The sequence below is a fragment of the Ascaphus truei genome, chromosome 3 (assembly GCF_040206685.1).
Source record: "Ascaphus truei isolate aAscTru1 chromosome 3, aAscTru1.hap1, whole genome shotgun sequence".
Taxonomy (NCBI): domain Eukaryota; kingdom Metazoa; phylum Chordata; class Amphibia; order Anura; family Ascaphidae; genus Ascaphus; species Ascaphus truei.
In genome coordinates this window covers 400,477,897-400,498,571 of record NC_134485.1, presented here as the reverse complement: position 1 = coordinate 400,498,571, position 20,675 = coordinate 400,477,897, and the positions used below count along the sequence as shown (strand labels likewise).

General features: G+C 41.7%; 1 protein-coding gene across 2 annotated transcripts in view; it reads left to right on the top strand.

The window, feature by feature from the left end:
- LOC142490356 (cyclic nucleotide-binding domain-containing protein 2-like) overlaps positions 1-15,091 on the top strand; it is a 318,494-nt gene extending 303,403 nt beyond the window's left edge. For both annotated transcript variants that reach the window (XM_075592538.1, XM_075592537.1), the window contains one exon: positions 14,004-15,091. In XM_075592538.1, coding sequence (XP_075448653.1) covers positions 14,004-14,102 — 99 coding nt within the window. In that variant the 3' untranslated portion in view covers positions 14,103-15,091. The remainder of the gene's footprint in view (positions 1-14,003) is intronic.
- The last annotated feature ends 5,584 nt before the right edge of the window (positions 15,092-20,675 follow it).

The following is a 20,675-nucleotide window of genomic DNA, read 5'->3' as shown; positions in this document are numbered from 1 at the left end:
AATTGCTTCATCTGAGGTTGTACTCTTCAGTTGCAGATGTTCATATAAACCTGCATTTATTACTGTAGGGGAATTTAAACATGGTTGGGATAGACATAAGGCTATTCTAAATACGAAATAAAGCCAAGGAGCAAATAAGGTCTGAGGTTTTATGGCAGATAAGAAAATGGGGCAGACTAGGTGGGTCAAGGGTTTCTTATTTTCTGTAAAATTCTATGTTTCAATGTATTTCACCATGTTCTTGCTTTAATAAGATAATGGAGTTTAACGTAGGATTGCGGCCTCTGAGGCTACAGGTGAGAATGATTTCAAACCAGGGAGTCCTAATAAAAATCAAAGTCAAAGTTCAGGTTTGTAAGTTGCTAGGCTTTTAATTCAAAATGTAAACACCTGCTAAAAGAATCATAAACTTCGAAACAAATGTTAAAATGTATAGAAAAGGTATTTTGTATTTAACTCACTTTATATTTGCACCTTTAAATACTACAAGTGTGTAGCCAAGTTCAATATCTGCAAGTACTGTATATTCTTCTGTCATATTTTAAATAAATAAATGAAAATCACTTTTTGATGTTATGCCATTGTGTTCTTGCTACCTCATTTAGTAATCCCGACACTAACCTTTATATCTTGCAGGCTGAATAGATTTGTTTGTAACATAATTAGCTTTTTTTGTATTCATTAGTTTCCTGAAGTGGCTTAAATTCAGTAAATCTATTTTAATTACTACTTTAGAACACTTAGGATATTGTGCCACGTTGTTTGGACACTTGCCTTCTTCTAAATGCTTCAACATGTGTCGTCTATTAAAGTATTCAGTGAAAAGCAGACACTTGTGTCCCTTATAATAACCTCCACATCCTTTTCTTTTATTTTGAATAATCTAGTCATTTTAAAACTTTTTTCACCTCTTTGGTTCAATTACATTTCATGAGCTATACTTTTCAAATACAATTGGATATATTTAAAAAAATGAATGCAACATAATTTTAGTAAAGCGGACATGAACAATAAATATTGTTACAAAAATAATTTCAAGGTTAAGGTATATCTGTATATATATTTAATAATGTGAAACCCGTTTTCCCCCATCCTACGGGATATTTGATCGTTTTTACCTGGTGTAGTGCTGCTCACCTGTAGGTTCTCAGGATTCTGAGCATCTGCCGATGGTATTGGGGATCAACAGGACAGACTTTTGGATATTATCTTCTTTCTCTTTGGTGCAGCGCCTCCATCCTCCAGGGTCCATCCTAGATAGGTGCAGCCCCTGCAGGAAAACTCTCTTCCCTCCCCCTGAATAACTGCATCCTCAGGCAGGAGTAACACAACTGGTGGTCTTTATGTGTCTTCACAGCACAGCATGGTTATTCTTGGTCCCTGGAGCCAACTCCAGGAGCTTGAGGCCCCAAGAGTGTCTCCTCAGCTCCCTTATCCCTTGATGGACTAAGGGGTATACGCTCCCAACTCCCTTGAGCGAGGGGACATGAACCAGATCACTGGCTCAACACAAGAGAACAGAACCACTCTTCCCCCGAAGGGAAGAGCACACACACTAAATTTGGGTTGCAGCCCCTTTTTTATTAACTGCTAGGGGCTTACTGCAGCAAGGGCAAGGGATTAACCCTAACACTGCCTGCGCTGGTACCAGGGCTTCTATGTTAGGCAGAGGAATCTTCCCCTGTGGACGGCCGTCATAGGTGGAATACAATTGAAAGAAGGAGTGCTGCAGCTTTTCCTCCACTGTCTCACTGCCTGTACACACGACTAATTTGTCTCTAACTCCATTCATATATCTCCATCTCTCCTTCCTTCACCACTTCTCTGTTCACATGAACTCCTTTCTTACCTGCGTCCTCTGACACCACACAGCTATATCCCCTGCACTAAAACACACCCCTACAAATCCTCCTCACACATTCTCTTTCTATCCATGCTTCTCCTCCTTGCTTCTGGGGATATCTCTCCCAATCCTGGTCCCTGTCTTATTCCTTAAATGATTTGCATAGGCGCCACAATTTCCTTTGATATAGACAGTGATATACAAATTCAAATACAGATATACATAAAATGTTACCCAACCGGATACTTCTCAACCTTTCCAGGAAATTTGCTAAGATTTCCCACAGATGCAGTCTTTGTTTGGGGTGGGAAGGGAGCGATCCAATCAGGAACACCTCATGTGAATAAAAAACATAAAAAACAATAATGGTGCAGTATATTGATACAGTGTGGGCTAGATGCAAGTCTTGGCTCTTAAGGATTTCCTACTTACAAACAGGAATAAAAAGTAGAGCTTTGGTCTGACTCAGTCAGGAGGTATATATGTAGTTTGGTGTTCCTTTTAAGTATATATTGGTCCCATTCTGTTCTTATGCAGAGAGACTGTTCCAGAGATGTTGGCACTCAAATCTCCATGTGGTATATGCAATATAAAACATCTAATTAGATTGCTAAAGATACCTTTATATGTACAAGCCATTTGTACTTAGTGTGAGTACAACTCTTACCCCTTCATTTATATAAATCCTTTGTTTTCGCAACCTGCACTATTGGGCTTTTCTGTGTTGTTTTATATTGCATATACCACATGGAGATTTGAGTGCCAACATCTCTGGAACAGTCTCTCTGCATAAGAACAGAATGGGACCAATATATACTTAAAAGGAACACCAAACTACATATATACCTCCTGACTGAGTCAGACCAAAGCTCTACTTTTTATTCCTGTTTGTAAGTAGGAAATCCTTAAGAGCCAAGACTTGCATCTAGCCCACACTGTATCAACATACTGCACCATTATTGTTTTTTATGTTTTTTATTCACATGAGGTGTTCCTGATTGGATCGCTCCCTCTCTTATTCCTACATGCGCTCGTCCTCGCCTGCCAACTGCAACCTCTACTCCTTCTGAAGTCAACCCCTCCAACCTCATACCCATCCCCTGCCACCCTCCCTCCTCTCTCCCTTTCTCCGGTGCCCTTTGGAATGCTCGCTCCCTCTCTAACAAGTTCCCCTCTGTGCATGACTTCTTTCTCTCTCACTCCCTGCTTCTCTTTGCTATAACTGAGACCTCACTCAGTCTGACTCTGCTCTGGAAGCTGCCGTCTCCTACGGTGGCCTTTCCTTCTCCCACACTCCGCGCACTGATGGCAGGGGTGGAGGCGTGGGGCTCCAACTCTCCTCTCTCTGTCGCTACTGAACCCTTCCTATTCCTCCCTCTCTTGCTTTTCCCTCCTTTGAGGCTCACACTGTCCAGATTTTCTCTCCTCTCCCTGTTCATGTGGCGGTCATCTATCGCCCACCTACCTCTACTCATCCCCCTTCTGCCTTTCTCTCTCACTTTGAATCCTGGCTCTCTTTCTTCCTCTCCTCAGACTCCCCTGTTCTTCTCCTTGGGGACTTCAATTGCCACATTGATGACCCCTCTCTCCCTTGGGCTTCCCGCTTTCTTTCTCTAACCTCTTATTTTGGCCTTCAACAGTGGACTGCAGCCAGCACCCACAAGGATGGCCACTACTTAGACCTGGTTTTCACTAAGAACTTCTCTCTCTCCGATTTCTCCATTTCCCCTTTTCCTCTCTCTGACCATCACCTCATCTCATTCTCTCTATCTCGCTTCTCCCCTTCTCCACCTCCATCTACACCCCGGTGCTGCAGAAACATGCGCTCTATTCACTTACCTGACTTTGAGTCCACTTTACGCTCCTCCCTCTCCTCTCTCAGCTCTGCTACAGACTCCGACAACCTTGTCAGGAACTACAACTCTGTCTGGTCCTCCTCTCTTGATCTACATGCCCCGCTTTCTCTCTGCCGCACTCGCCCTTCTAACCCTAGACCCTGGCTAAATTCCCACACACGCATGCTGCGTTCCTCCACTCGTTCCTCTGAACACCTCTGGAGGAAGTCTCACACTCTCGCAGACTTCCTTCACTACAAATTTATGCTATCCTGTTTCAACTCTGCCCTCTCGCAAGCTAAACAAGCCTACTTTTCTGCACTAATCAACATGCACAAGTCTAACCCACGCCGACTGTTCTCTGTCTTTGATACTCTACTCAAACCACCCTCAGCTGCCTCTCCTTCCTCCATCTCCGCTCAGGACTTTGCTGACTATTTTAAGGAAAAGGTGGAATCCATACGTCAGAACATCCCCTCTGTTTCTTCTTCCCATCCTACACCTCTTCCTAACTCTCCTCCTGCCTTCCTTGACTCTTTTTCCACTGTCTCAGAGGAGGATGTGTCGCTGTTGATCGCCACTTCTCCCTCTACCACTTGCCCTCTTGACCCCATTCCCTCCCATCTCCTAAAACCTCTTGCTCCTACTATAATCCCTACGCTCACACACATTTTTAACTCCTCCCTCTGCTCTGGAACCTTTCCATCCTCCTTCAAACATGCAACAGTCATACCATTACTCAAAAACAGCAAGCTTGACTCTACCTGTCTTTCTAACTATCGACCTGTCTCCCTCCTGCCTTTTGCCTCTAAACTCCTTGAACGTCTTGTATTCTCTCGCTTGCTCCATTTTCTCAACACCTATTCTCTCCTAGAGCCTCTACAATCTGGCTTCCGCACTGCTCACTCCACGGAAACAGCCCTCACTAAAATAACTGACGACCTCCATGCTGCCAAAGACAGAGGTCATTACACTCTGCTCATATTACTCGACCTCTCTGCAGCATTTGACACCGTGGACCACCCTCTTCTCCTTCACATTCTCCATACTCTTGGTATTCGGAACAAAGCTCTATCCTGGATCTCATCCTACCTCTCCCATCGTACTTTCAGTGTCTCTTCTGCTAACACCTCCTCCTCCTCTATTGATCTCTCTGTGGGGGTACCCCGGGGCTCTGTCCTGGGACCTCTTCTCTTTTCTCTGTACACACTCTCTCTAGGTGACCTAATAACATCTTTTGGGTTTAAATATCACCTCTATGCTGACGACACACAAATATACTTTTCAACACCTGACCTTACACCTGCTATACAGACCAAAGTTTCTGAATGTCTCTCTGCTATATCATCCTGGATGGTCCTCCGTCGCCTTAAACTCAACATGGCTAAAACAGAGCTCCTCATACTTCCTCCCAAACCTGGCCCTACCTACCTCCTTCCACATTACTGTTGGAACTACGATCATCCACCCAGTAGCCCAAGCACGCTGCCTAGGGGTCACACTCGACTCCTCTCTCACATTCGCCCCTCACATTCAAAACATTTCTAAAACTTGTCGCTTTTTCCTCCGCAATATAACAAAGATATGCCCTTTCCTCTGTTGCTCGACTGCTAAAACTCTGACTCAGGCCCTCATTCTCTCCCGTCTTGATTACTGTAACCTCCTGCTGTCCGGCCTTCCTGCCTCTCACCTGTCTCCCCTACAATCTATCCTAAATGCTGCTGCCAGAATCACTCTACTCTTTCCTAGATCTGTCTCAGCATCTCCCCTCCTGAAATCCCTCTCCTGGCTTCCAATCAAATCCCGCATCTCACACTCCATTCTTCTCCTCACTTTTAAAGCTTTACACTCTTCTGCCCCTCCTTACATCTCAGCCCTAATTTCTCGCTATGCACCATCCTGACTCTTGCGTTCTGCTCAAGGATGTCTTCTTTCTACCCCCTTTTTATCTAAAGCCCTCTCCCGCCTTAAACCTTTTTCACTGACTGCCCCACACCTCTGGAATGCCCTTCCCCTCAGTACCCGACTAGCACCCTCTCTATCCACCTTTAAGACCCACCTTAAGACACACTTGCTTAAAGAAGCATATGAATAGCACTGTGGATATTCTGAACACATGATACATAAAGCTTGGCCCCCTGCAGACGCACTTACCAGAACTCCCTACTCCTGTCTCTGTTAGTTCTCCCTACCTACCAATTAGATTGTAAGCTCCTCGGGCAGGGACTCCTCTTCCTTAATGTTATGTTTGTCTAAAGCACTTATTCCCATGATCTGTTATTTATATTATCTGTTATTTATTCGATTACCACATGTATTACTACTGTGAAGCGCTATGTACATTAATGGCGCTATATAAATAAAGACATACAATACAATACAATACAATTTGTAAGTGTATTACTTTTATTTGCATTCCACTGTATATAAACCATCTTTACTTTCCTGTGTCCTCTCTTCTTCTTATATGGGAATCCCACCCATCCTACCCACCTGATCCTAACCACGTGGTTCTGAGGGACGTCCTCTGTGATTACCTGGCGACGTCTGAGTTGGTCACTCCATATAATCACACTGCCTATAATAATCAGCGCAATGAAGCTTCACCTTTTATTGATTTTTTTAGTTTAAACGAAATTGTACTATTGATATATTTTCTATTTTCATAACCCTGGATGTATTTGTGATCCTGATTTCCCCGCCTTTGTGTAACTGTACAGACTTGGATTGAGTCCATTTCCGGAGCTGCACTACCTCCAGTTGTATACATTTTATTATTATCACTAGTGTGTTCACTTGTTTTAATATACTAAACGGTATTTGCGCCTGAACTGTTTTCGCCTCTACGAATGTTATCAGTATTAAAAAATAATGTCACTTGTTCAAACTTTCTTAACATATAAACTATATGCCCCTGACCTTTTCAACCAACATAAAGTTGTATTCTTCTTAAATTATGGTACTTACAAAGGCAGCAATGTTCTCTGGCACTTGTTTTCATGATATTGCTATATTAACTGAGCTGCCACTGCTCAGAGCTATGCTTCATCAAATGCATCTGTAAGACAAGAGGTCCTTTGCTGCTGGGTTTGTCGATCAACACAGATTTGTCTAGTTTAACTTCCAGAGGTCGGAGTACAACTGTAATGATATCTATGGAGAGTAATTTTTCTTGTCATTTTCATGTGTGTATAAACATAATTTTCTGTCACTTTCCAAATTGTGCTTAGTATACTGTAGGGTTTAAATCACAGCTACTCTATTCATTATCAAAGACACCCGTATTCTTTTAACTTAAGGATGGCATATTCCCATTCCCTTTATTCAATGTCTTAACTATGAATTAGAGAGGGCAAACAGATTTATTTTGCTCCCATAGCATTCTTTTTGTCCATGGAAAAGGGACCTCGGATTTGCATCCACACCCAGAATGACAAATGACACAATGGTATTACATCAAAATTAAAGGAGCTTTACAGCTACTTGTATTACAGAGACAGCAAAATTAAGAACAGATACAAAATCGCAAGGAGGAGCAAATGTCATTGATATCTACTAATATGCTTGCAGCAAAAAATGGGGAAAGAATGAGAAATGAGAACCCATAAAATATGACAATATTGTATAACTGAGAAGGTAAAGGAGCAGCTAGAAAAAAAGTAAATAAAACGCCAAGACTTAATGGATTTCATACATTGTGTATATATAAGGCATATACAGTATTTATGAGTGGACACCTTCACTCATGCTTTGGTTCTAACCATTTTTTGTGGTTTGGACGTTGGATTTGTTTCTAAAAATGTGTTGGTGTTAAAAATGTTTTTTGGTTTTGCATAAAACTCATTTTTTGGGGGTTTGGATTTTTACCACGTTATTGAAAAAAACAACAAAATAAGATAAGTTTGCATAATATACATACATACATATATACATAATATATTGTCCCACAGAAAATACTTAAAATAAGTATAAAATCATATAAATAATTGGGAAACTAAAATAATATAACTGAAAAAATTAAAATAATTAAAAAATTATTAAAAAAAGATATGTTGAGAAACACCTAGAGATGGACCCACAGCCCGATTTTCTGGTTCTAATAATGTTACAGTGGGTTTTGGTTCTAAATTTCTTAAGTATTTAACTATTATACTTCTTAAGTATTATATTATATATTTTTGTATTATATTAACATATGTAGCCTAGTCTTCTGGCTATCATCTTTTCTTTGACCCTAACATTATAACTCCTGTTAGACACAGGCAATGTGGGGATCAGCTCTCTCATGGAGGCCTACCTTGCTGTTGCACCCTGGATACACTTTTGCTGTAGCTAGTGGCTGGCCTAACAACAACCAGAGACTATCATCCCTGGGAAGAATACTGGCTGGATCACATGCCCATGATGTGATGCCTGTCAGTATCAAACCTGCCATGTTATGGGGCAGGGTTACAAGCCCCCCTCCCCCTGGGGTACAAAAGCAGACACTCTCCCAGAAGGAGCTCTCTCTTCCCTCCCCCTGTGGAGTGGAATCACTTACCCTTAATCTCATAAGTGGGTAAAGGAGCTGAGAAGGGGCCTGCAAGGCTTCAAGCCCTGTGGGTACTACTTCAGGGAACGAGCCTGCCATCACTGTATATGTGCAACAAATAAAGATTCAGTTGAATACATCTGTTGAGTTGCCAGTGAGAACCATCCTGGCTGCACCAGGATCCTCACTGGCTGGAGGTGCTGCGCTGCAGAAAAATCATCACTGAGAGCGTATCCTGATGTCTCCCCATACCATCGTGGAGTTCTCAGGGCCTTTTGTTCAACCTCACAGGTATGCACCAGCACCAGAAACATCGGTAGCTAGAAGATCTCACTTAGGGTGGGGGAATAGGTGCTACACATATATATAGACAACAAGAAAGATTCCCAAATGGAGCACACGGTATACTAAAACAATGATAATGAAAATGTATTAATAGAACAATAAAAACAGAGGAGAAAGTGTTAAAAGGAGGGGGGACTCCTACACAATTCCTAAAAAGGATGTGGAAATGCAGAACTCTCGGACAGTATAATATAACAAGATTCTGCTTAAGTCCCCACCTATCAAATAAAATAAGGTGGAAAGAGAATCACAAATAATGACCAGATACAGATAGTGCCCTCAAAGACAGATTGTCCACAATGATAATGAGGTCAATATAAAGGACAGCAGTGACATGTAATGAGAATAAATGTCAGAGACAATAAATCAGCCCTATGCTGTATATCAACAGTCACCAAAAAAGTATCTTACATACAAGTGTATTATAGTGGAAACTACAACGATTCACACAAGAAAATAAGTGTGTACTGGGACACAGAGAAGCAAAATTGTTAACATGATAGAAATGTCTCAAAAAGATATTGTCATGGTTGTGCTCGCCACAAACCGGGACCGCATGGCTGAGGTGGGGATGTATATACACCGACCTTAAACCACAGAGTCGGGTCCGGAGTGGGGATTCTGTGGTCAGACGTAGCTGGTTCAGGATTGGAGAAGGCAGAGTAATCTATAGGCAAACCAGGGTCAGGATTGGAGACGGCAGGGTAAACGATATCCAGGCTGGGGTTCGGCAACAGGAAGTCGGGTGCGTAACGCTTCAGCGTAGAAGCTGCAGCGCAGGAGTGGCCTCTGAGGGAGGAGCGGGAGCGGCCCATGATGAAGGAACTGCAAAGGGAGAATGCAGACTGGCCTAGGAACGCTAAAGGTTAGCACTGGGGATCCAGCGCTTCAGCACAGGAACCAGGAAGCAGGCCTCTGCAAGGAGGATATGCATCAGGGTACAGGAACCAGGAAGCAGGCCTCTGCAAGGAGAATATGCAGCAGGTAACAGGAACAACGTTGCAAGCCTCTGCAAGGAGAATATGCAGCAGGTAACAGGAGCAACGATGCACGCGTCTGCAAGGAGAATATGCAGCTGACCACTGTAACAGTGAATCTTGGTGCTGGGGACTCCAGCGCTTCAGCACGGGAAGCAGGAATGGCTAAAGCAAGGGTGCTTGTGGCAAACACAGGACAACCAAGTGAAACTTGGATTATGCTCAGCAATAAGTCAAAGGGAGAGGCCAGTATAAGAAGGGCAGATAGCCAATCCAAAGACAAGGGTGTGTGGGAATTCCTCCAATTCCAGAGCAGAGAGACAGAGATGCAGTGATTGCAAGCACAGGTGATACTGATTGCAGATACAAGGGGGATTTGTCTAGAAGCTGCATAGTTCTGTAAGGAATAGGTTTCAGCCAAACCCAGGAGCGGATTCCTTACAGATATACAATGAGACGCTGGTGAGTATAGTGTCCACAACTAGCATGTAGTAAATGCAGAGTAACCTGTCTCAATCAGAACAATATCCAGATATGGTATATAGTATAAAGTCCAGGATACACCACCATAGCTGCATGCAGTATGCAGTATGCATAAAATGCAAAGTGGCCTGTCTCAATTAGAACATTGTCCAGATATGGTGTAGAGTAAAAAGTTCAAGATACATCACCACAATGGAATGGCTTATACGCACATATAAGTCCCTGCAATATGAAGAATGTTCCCCCAACCAAGCTCCCAACTCCAATGCGCGTTTCGACGCTTGTCTTCTTCGGGGAGTAGAGATGGCAGTGAAGCAGCAGACATAAATAGCAGCTCAAGACTTCATTTCGTGCCAAAACCGGCACTTAGGAATAGTCAATTTAATAAAAATTAATGACAAACAGCTGGCTATGTATCTTAACCCAGGCTGTGCTCAACAGCTGTGAAATGCAGCAAGCATAAGCTTAAAGGTGACCGTGTTATATGGTTTTGAAGGAAAAGGTGGCACTGTGCGCTCATTTGCATGTCATTTCCCACAATCTCTTGCTGCAGTGGAAGCACTGAGGACTGGATGATAATGGTGAAAGGCGGGGTTGCAGACCTGTCTAAGACATGCAAATGAGCATACAGTAATATTTTCATTTGCTATACACTTTACTGTGGAGGGTTTTTGTCACTTTTTTTACCCACACTACCTTAACTAAGTGTGTATATATATATATATATATATATATACTGTAGTGCCGACGAGTATTCTAAAACAAATCTGGGGCAATCACCAAGAAGACCCAGGTACATGCTGGCTACATGCTGGGTACATGCTGCAACATTTCAGTGACAACATCTGCAGACAGACTAATGCCCCATCGGATTAACAGCGGGGGTCCCTGGCAGTCACATTCAAACTGAATGGGACTGCCAGGGACACCATCTGTATTAATCAGACGGGCCATTAGTCTCTGCAGAAATGTCACTGAAATGTTGCAGCATGTACCCAGCATGTATCCAGCATGTACCCAGCATGTATCCAGCATGTACCCAGCATGTACCTGGATCTTGTTGGTGATAGCCCCAGATTTTCCAAGGCAAGTTTTAGAATACTCATCGGCGCACCTGTATGTATGTATATATATATATATATATATATATACAAACAGTGCATAGAACAGATATACAAAAGAATAGAGCTACAATATAAAAAATATATACCTGGCTGACACCTTGGCAAAAACAGACTCGACATTTTGGGCAAGAGTCGCTTGTAGAGATGGGCGAATGTTTTTGGCAAATTTTGATCCACAGCGGATCAGCTGATTCGTTTGGTCGAAGGATTTCAACGGATCAATTTCAATAAGGACGATTCATGTTTTGCAGATTTTTTTTATCATTATTATCATCACACTCCATGGATTTCGCAACCTGTGGACGGATTTGCAGAATCCAATCCGCGGATTCAGCAATCCGTTGACGGATTCTTAAGAAAACCGACCAAATCCGTTTGCGGATTTTACACATCGAAACGGATTTTGGGGGGAAAATGCAAGAAAATTCAGGAAACAGAATTGGGCGTATTCGCCTATTTCTAGTCTCTTGGCATTCCAATATATAAACATAATGCATAATTCTACATAAAAAGATTATTTTTAGGATCTTATCGATAAATTATATTTGATTTTATTATCATATTTGAGTGTCTGCTGCATATCTGATTGTAAGAGAACCTTACACCCGAAGACTGTGGACAGAATTCAGAATCTACTAGACTGGGATTACATTAGTTCTGGTACTAGATAGAACAGCCCACCGACAACACATAAATAGTGAACAGTTTCACATAAGGAAACAGCTTAGCAAAGGTCTTAAATATGTTACATTCTGGTCAATTATAAAGTGTATCATTCTACAGGGAAAGACAACCCATGCTAATAGACGGGACAAAGATGCAGCCCTTAACTATTTCCAAGTCACATGCTCCTTAGTCACAAGCCAATATGGTATGCAGGTATGTTTATATAAAAAAGAATAGGAAGCATTACACATCTAACACTCTATAACCTTACGTATATCACATTTTTAAAAAGCACTTACAGTATTAGCACATTCACATGTCTTATATAGGTCCACAAACCTGACTTTCCCTATAGTTACTCAACATACAATGCTTCCACTGCAGCCTGGGATTCTGGGTAATGATGTGCAAATGAGCACCCACCGTGTTAAAAATCCACGTTAAAGGCATAATAAGCAAAAAGTGGCACACTGTGTGCTCATTTGCATATCATTACCCAGAATCCCTGGCTGCAGTGGAAGCATTGTGGGCTAAGAGATATAATGGGGAAAGGCAGGTGTGTTAACCTGTTTGAGACATGTGAATGTGCTCATAACAGTGTTTTTTTATTTTTGGGTGGAGGGTCTTTATTTCTTTTTTTGCTAACCATATCCATATCCTACGTTCTGTACCTGATTTATAACCCTATATGCAAGACAAACAGCATTAACATTCAAAATATAGAATTTAACTCAGAACGACTTCTTGATGACTGTAACTGAGATTGGTAACTTCAACCTTGTCTTTTTTCCCCTATTTTATTTAATTACATTTGGAAATCCAATTTGAGTCATTTACTCTAGTTTTGGCATAATTCTGATGTTTATGCACCTCTAAGCATTTCAGTTCAGTTGTCCGTGTAATCCTCTTGGGGATAATGAATGGGGGAATTTGACAGCATGATTCCATTAGATCTGACACCTGCCAGTTGATCACAAACACACACACAGATATCTAAAATTATTCATTAATGCACTAGAGTTATTCAACTTTGAAAATTAAGTTTGAAATGTTTATCAAAACATCATCATAAAATAAGAATAATGTATGAAATGTTATTAACAACTCCTGACCTGTTATCTTCCATTTACTGTGTGACTAATAACAAAGGGCAAATGTCTTGTCTTGTGAAAGCATTGGCAATAAGATCCATTCCTGCTGCGTGGCACTTTAAAGGAATACATTACTGTGACAATTCCCTGCTGCATTATTTAAGCAAATGGTTCTTACTAACAGGAGGATTGTTTCCATTATGTAAGCCTATGTTTATGAGGTGCTCATTAACCTTTTGATTACTAGAAAGTGATGGTGATCACGTGAGACCTATCCATAGGTATTTAGGGAGGTAAATGGTATGTGATTTTTTAACAGTCTTTGAAAAAGCCCAAAGAAAGAAACGCGTCGGGCAAGTACAGTATCTCGTGTATTTTTGATCTCCCAGTACCTATTTTCTATTTACTGATGTTTTATTGAATATATTGACTATCGTTGTCTAAATAACATGAAGATTGTTGATCTGTATCTACGATTTTGCTTGACTATGAGTAAATTTTGTGGGAGCCATAAGATGTGGCACAATTCATACTCCTTTCTTATGGTTCCACATGCAATATAACTATAAATATCAATGCCAACCAAAAATACTTATTTCTGTAGTCAATATTTGCATAGAATGTTCTGGTGTCCTCCTTGTGACCTTGGGCAAGTCACTTTATCTCCCTGTGCCTCAGGCACCAACAAATAGAGTGTAAGCTCCAGGGGGCAGGGACTGTGCCTGCAAAATGTCTCTGTAAAGCGCTAGACAAAAAACTAACAGCACTAAACAAGAACATGCTATTTATTTCGAATGGAGGCATTATTTATTATTCATTTTATGATTTTGACTCCCCCTCTTCTTCATGTATTCACCTAAGAATGAAACAGTGGACATTTTACGGGTAGGTAAATATTGATTAAACTCTGATAAAGTTGATATACAGCTACTGAAAAAAAAATAGCACAATTTGTGCCAAAGCAATATATGATGCTGCTTAATTTAAACAGTCTACATAGTGTGGTATTGAAATAGTTTATGCCTTGCTTACATATTGATATAACATAAACTCTGGATACTTTGGTAAACTGAATAATACATTCACCATTGGCATTTGTTCTTCACAGATTCAGCCATACCCCTCCAAAGAGATGTTGCAGATGAAGATGCAAGATTATATCAACTGGAAAGCGTACAAATCCCATCTTTTCAAAAAGCACCACTAGCTCCGTGGTAGTTGATAATTCAGTTAGAAGTAGAATGACATTTTTTATGAAGATCTGCAAAGAAGCATTTTCTGAAGACTTTTTCATTTATTCAATTACTATATGGATGTATACATATTCTATTTCTATTGTAATATAACCTGCAATTATTTTTTGAATCTTGGATAGTTAAATAGAGTGACTTAAAGAATAATTTATATCAACGTTATTCTTATTTTGTGCAGTATTGAATAAATCATTTACAATAGTGAAACCAAACATAAAATGAATGACCAGGGGCCTTCCTCAATATGCAGTGGAGTCGCTTCTCTATGGCAGGGAACCCTTTTGTTCCATTCACGTGGCTCCTCTGCTATGAAGAAGCAGCTGCAGACTGCATTGTGGATTAGGTACAAGTATTTGAAGGCTGCTTAAAGGAACATATAGCTAACAGTGACACTTTTGCCTAAGAACTAATTTTATAGTCTATAGATCAGAAAACAAATCAAATAACCATCTAATATTAGGTTGACCAAAGGTAATGGCAGAAAGAAGGCTGCAGCTGTGGCTGCTTCTTGTCTACATTGGAGTTAGTGTGAATAATGAAACTCATGGAGTCAAGGGACCTTCAACCTGCCTCCCTCAGGCCAATTCCGGGCCTCAAAGGGCCTCTGAGGGTCCCTAGGATCATATGCGTATGATAGTTCGATTCTAATTGTTTCGGCAGCTCTGTGCAATATTTCAGTGACACTCACTTTTAAGATATATATGTAATAACTATGTATGTTACAGATGATGTAAATTCTTACTAAAATGTTCACACATACTTTTATTGAATTATTATTATTTTTAAATAAATTTAAAATACATGTACAGTATTGCCCCTAGTTTTTTTTACTGGACAGATTGTCCAAATACAGGACAGTCCGGTTCAATACTGGACACATGGCAACTCTACCCCCAACCGGTAAAGTTTTCAGGATATCCCTGCTTCGGCACAGTTGGCTCAACCAGTGACTCAGTCGAAGACTGAGTCACTGATTGAACCAACTGTGCTGAAGCTGGGAAATCCTGAAAACCTGACCAGTTGGGGGTCTTGAGGACTTGCACTATATTGTTGGTAAGAAAAAAGAAGTTTTGAGTAGGCTGGATTGCTTCTTGAAGGTTACATCTATTTTATAAAAAATATTCCCCGTGGTCTATATCAGCTGATTGGTAACCCGTGTCCATATCCATGATGTGCTTGTGATTATTGTCTTTGATGTACGCAGATTACTTACCTGTTTACAGTTTATATTTTATTTAATACATTCTTCACTATGAGCGTTTCTGCGCTGTGTCTCTTTTTGTTTTTTACATCTATTATATGTATGGTTTAATTTTATATTTGCAAAATAATTTTTCAAAACTACCCAGAGCTTTTTCTAAACAACATGGCAAAGTACATTAAAGCAAACCTGTCACAAAAGAAAAATAGACTCTGGCCAAGAATTGTATTTTGTCTGTTACTTATCAATAATAACACGGTTATGTGTTTAAGATTAATTACTGATACATTGGAAATCTGTGAAAGGGGTAAACATGAATATAACTAGAATGAAAAAGGCATTACATTACTGTCAAATGGCTGTAATGATGTTGTTTAACAGAAATTGATAGTGTAATTGAAGAGGTCAATACTAAAGGTTTTGACTACACTGAATCCAAATAGCTACAGTACCAGAAGTAGAACATACAGGCACAGGAAGATTAATTAGTGCTTTGATCTTATTTTCGCCTACAGTATATTGATATTTTAAATGTATATCTATGCTCATTGGTTGAAAAAACCTGACACATGCTGAACATCAGGAAACCAATCATTTAGAATTTGACTTCAGGCACCAATGTATATTGCAAAATCAGATGGAGAATCTCTTGTAAACCTATCAATCAATTGACACTACAGATCACAAAAATTATTTCACGAGGTTTATACTGTACTTGTACTCTTAGTTATAGACGTTTATTTAAAGCATTAAATGGTCTAAATGAAAATTGCTACACAAACTTAAAATATATAATTATGCAACAAATGAGTGAAATGAGAACAAGGAGACAATGCTGAAGTAAATACACAAATCATAAGAAATGAGCGGAGCCAAGAAGCACAAACACACCTATTTGTAAAGGTGCACTCGGTGGGCTAATAATAAAACAAGGATTGAGGGATTGAGTGCAAGGGTAAGATGAATATACTTAAAAACATAACTTTTAATACACAACTTAAATATAGTGAGTGAACACCATTAAACACTGAATAATAACTAAATACACATATGTCTATCTATACTCTGATTCAGTGGTTCCCAAACTGTGCGCCATGGCACCCTGGTGCGCCGTGGCTTGGCTAGAGGGGTGCCGAGATCAGGGCCACCAGCAGCGGGGAACAAGGGCACTTAAGTAAAAACAAACAAAAAAAACGCTGCACCCGGCGCCAGGTCTCCCTGTTGGCAGCGCCGGAAGTAGGTTGGGTTAGCTTCCGGCGCAAGAGGGAGGCCCGGCGCACACTGGAGGAGCAGCACCGGGAGACAGATGTCTCCCAGCAGCACTGCCACCCCCCTTCCCCCAGGCCAAAACCATCACTACATCATTAAATTGGGCTAGCACCGCCGCACCCGCAGCATCGGCCCTCCCCTCTCCCGCAGCACACCGGCCCTCCCCCTGCAGCACACCGGCCCTCCTCCTATCACCCCCCCCCCGCAGCACACCAGCCCTCCCCCCACATGACAGAGGCCCCCGCAACACTAACCCCCCCCCCCCTCTGTGCAGGGACCGGGCCATTCAGCCACTCCACGCAGCCGCCGTCCCATGCAGCACTGTTTTTTTTTAGCCCGCAGCAAGCTCTATATGAGCTTGCAAAGCGAGGCCCGCCTCTTCCTGCATGGAGCACGTGGTGAGTACTGCTCCATGCCTTTTTTGCTTCCCCCTTGCCCCCCTGCTCTGATTCCCCCCCCATCTCCGATTCCCCCCCCCCGCCCGTTCCGATCCCCCCCCCCTTCATTCCGATTTCCACCCCTGGCTCCAATTCACCCCCTTGCTGTATGTGAGAGTGTCTGAGTGTTTGTGTCTGAGTATGTGTGTGTGTGTCTGAGTGTGTGTCTGAGAGAGTGAGAGTGTGTGTCTGAGAGAGAGTGTGTGTCTGAGAGAGTGAGAGTGTGTGACTGAGAGAGTGAGGGTGTGTGTCTGAGAGAGTGAGGGTGGGTGTCTGAGAGAGTGAGGGTGAGTATCTGAGAGAGAGGGTGTCTGAGAGTGAGGGTGTGTCTGAGAGAGTGAGAGTGTGTGTCTGAGAGCGTGAGAGTGTGTCTGAGAGAGTGAGAGTGTGTGTCTGAGAGAGTGAGGGTGTGTGTCTGAGAGAGTGAGAGTGTGTGTCTGAGAGAGAGTGTGTGTCTGAGAGAGTGATAGTGTGTGTCTGAGAGAGTGAGAGTGTGTGTCTGAGAGAGTGAGAGTGTGTGTCTGAGAGAGTGAGGGTGTATGTCTGCGAGAGTGAGAGTGGGTGTCTGAGAGAGTGAGAGTGGGTGTCTGAGAGAGTGAGAGTGGGTGTCTAAGAGAGTGAGAGTGGGTGTCAGAGAGTGTGGGTGTCTGAGAGAGACACCAACTGCGCACTGCAACAGTTAGGTATGTATATAAAACTTTATTTTCACTTTGGGCGCCGTGGAAAAATTCTGATCGCCTTGAGGAGCATTGAATAAATCCTGATCGCCTTATAGAGCCTTGAACCGAAAAAGTTTGGGAACCACTACTCTAATTGGTTATAGAATTGATAAGGGGGGCGGGGGGGTGCTTGTCAAGTATGTAAGGTATATTCCGGCTGTGCTTATAGTGCCTGCAACGGTGATGCGACGGCGACGCCGCATCAAAACAAATGCATTGTCACCGTTGTCGGCGCTACCAAAAATCTGGTAGTCACTGTTAGGCTGCGCTTCTAGTGCCGGCGACAGCGACGCAATGTCGTGTCAAAACAAATGCATTACCGCCGTCCGGTGTGCTTATAGTAAGAGCAACGCGACAGAGCGACGGCTTGGTCGCGATCGCTGGAAGTCATCTCAATTTTATTTTTCCAGCAACCGTAGCCTGCCGTCGCCGGCACTATAAGCGTAGCCTTATTTGATTTTTTCAGCCACTGTCTCCCCTTGTGGCCAATCAGAGAGCTTTTCCGTCCCTCTGCCTTCCCCCTTTCTGACATCACTGACCTTGTCCCTGACTCACTGACCTTCCTGTTATGCCACACTGTACTTCTAGCGGTGCTAGGAGATGTATGTAATAAGTATGGTGGTATTGGAGAGATCGGAACACTCCTACTAGAATCAGGTGAACATCTCCGGTCTTCCAGCTCCAGCAGATCTGATCACAGATAATTCTGCATTCAGTTGTATGCTAACGTAAGGTACTGCTGGGGATCTCTGATAGTATCAAAACTCCAGTGTGGGTTAAGTGGGGATAGGGTGCTGGGTGAGGTTTTTATTAAATCTGATAAAGTTGACAGGTCTGAGGGAGGAGGTCGCTGGGAGAGATGTTATTTATCCTATTAGGAGAGTTCTGATCTCTCAACCCACTGCATTTTAAATTCATTTCTACCTCACAGTGAGCTTGCCTTTACATTACATACAGTAACTGGCACATACTGTACAGATGTAGCCAACCATATTTCAGCCATTAACACTATGCTTTGCACTGATGCTTCATTTAACAGTAGGTTTGACCAGGCGTCACTAAAACAAATGTTAACGCGGACTGAATGATGTGTGGGTGGGCATCATTTAAGGCATTCATTTACAACATTGACGCATTAACGAGGACAGTAACATTGCCTAAATCTGTCAAATAAAGTTATTCAATAGCAAGAAGTCAAGTTTCAGTTTGTCCAATAAATGTATTCTATTCTGCACATATTCCAATGCAGTTCCAGTGTCCGTAACTATGGCAGCTTAAAAACTGATTGCCAGATTACTCTGTTTGTGTAATCGTCAGGCCCAATAGAGTGTGTCGACTGTGCAGATATCTCCAGAGTAATTTATTGACACTGTGATGTAAACCTAGACCAGACTGAGTCTGCCACTCATAATTTACATCCAGCTGGTCATATAATTGGAGGTATCACATATCTCTTTCAGCTCTAGAGGTCAGCGTACCTGATTTTCTAAAGGATTAATCATATATTCCTCGACAGGCTAAGAACATCTGTAACCAATCCAGGTGCTTTTAATCAGAAATATAATATGGCCGGTGTAGGCTTGTGTGAATGAAATGGTAGATAAACTTGATGCAATACAGAAATTGTCCCCAGTCTTTGATTAAGTGTGATAACATAGATGCACTATAATGATAGCACAAATGCAAAGTGCTAACACAGATGTACAGTATTTTATGTCTTTTTCTTCGGCATGCCATTGTCCTAACAAATTTATGGATTATATTCATCTGTTTGCTCTGGTTTCCAGTCATGGAAGTCAAAATGTGCTTTATTATTTGTTTTAGCTGATCTTGAAATACATCAAATGAATTATTATCTTTCTAGAGTTAAAATAGAATACTCTTCAAGACTATGGACAGTTTAAGATGTATTGCATAACTTGTATTAAGTAAACACATTAATGATACAATTTGTTGAAATACCAAAAGATTGAAAGCATACTGTACCCCTGTATTGATAATTCATTCTGATTTATTTCAATTAATCTGCCAAACTAGCAAAAATTTCCAATCTTAAAAAGCAATTTTATGGCCTATAATTTATTGAGAAAACAAATAGTGATTAATGGAAATTGTGCATATTTTTTTTTTTACAAATAAGCTAACAACCCAATTAGAGTGCTTGGGAAAGACACACAGAAGGATTTTTATTGACAGCACTTTTTAACAGTTTAAAAAAAAATGCACAGATATTTGATGATTCCATTCTATTTACCCAGATAAATCAAAGGGGGGGTGAAGGGTCAGTGCATAGTCAATGGTATTTTACACCCTGTGTGATGAGATTCACACATTCACACTGCCCCCTGGCAGGTTCCTCTCCAATGTGCTATTGACAAGTGACTGTAAATGGACATCATAGCAGCCAATGATAACGGTTGTGGAAGAAGTGGGACTAGGAGGGAGAGGAGCCTTTAAAAAGGGGGGGCAGCCAAGATGAGATGAGATCTGCGTGGATCTGAGTGCTATCAGGTTCGTCTGAGGATTGCAGTGTACACACGCGTGCACATGGCAGTATGAGCATTGGATCCCAGTCAGGACGGGATCTGGAGTTCGAGCGCCATCGGAGAGGACCCTCAATGGCTACAAAGCACAGAGATACCGAAGCACCCTTTTCGAAGTACAGGCCTGAAACAGTTAGTACACAACGAGTCCTCCCGGTGTGCCGGCACCATCACTAAGCCAATATACCCAAGATTGGGTGACTGAATATCCAGTGACACTGACATACACACCAGCAGCGTTAGTGTTAATTGTGATATAACATGTATGTTGTATAAGGTGTTTGGTGATCCTTTGCTGAGGATCACAAGGTTATTGGGAGTAGACAGGGTGGATATAAAACCTGTTGTACCATACACA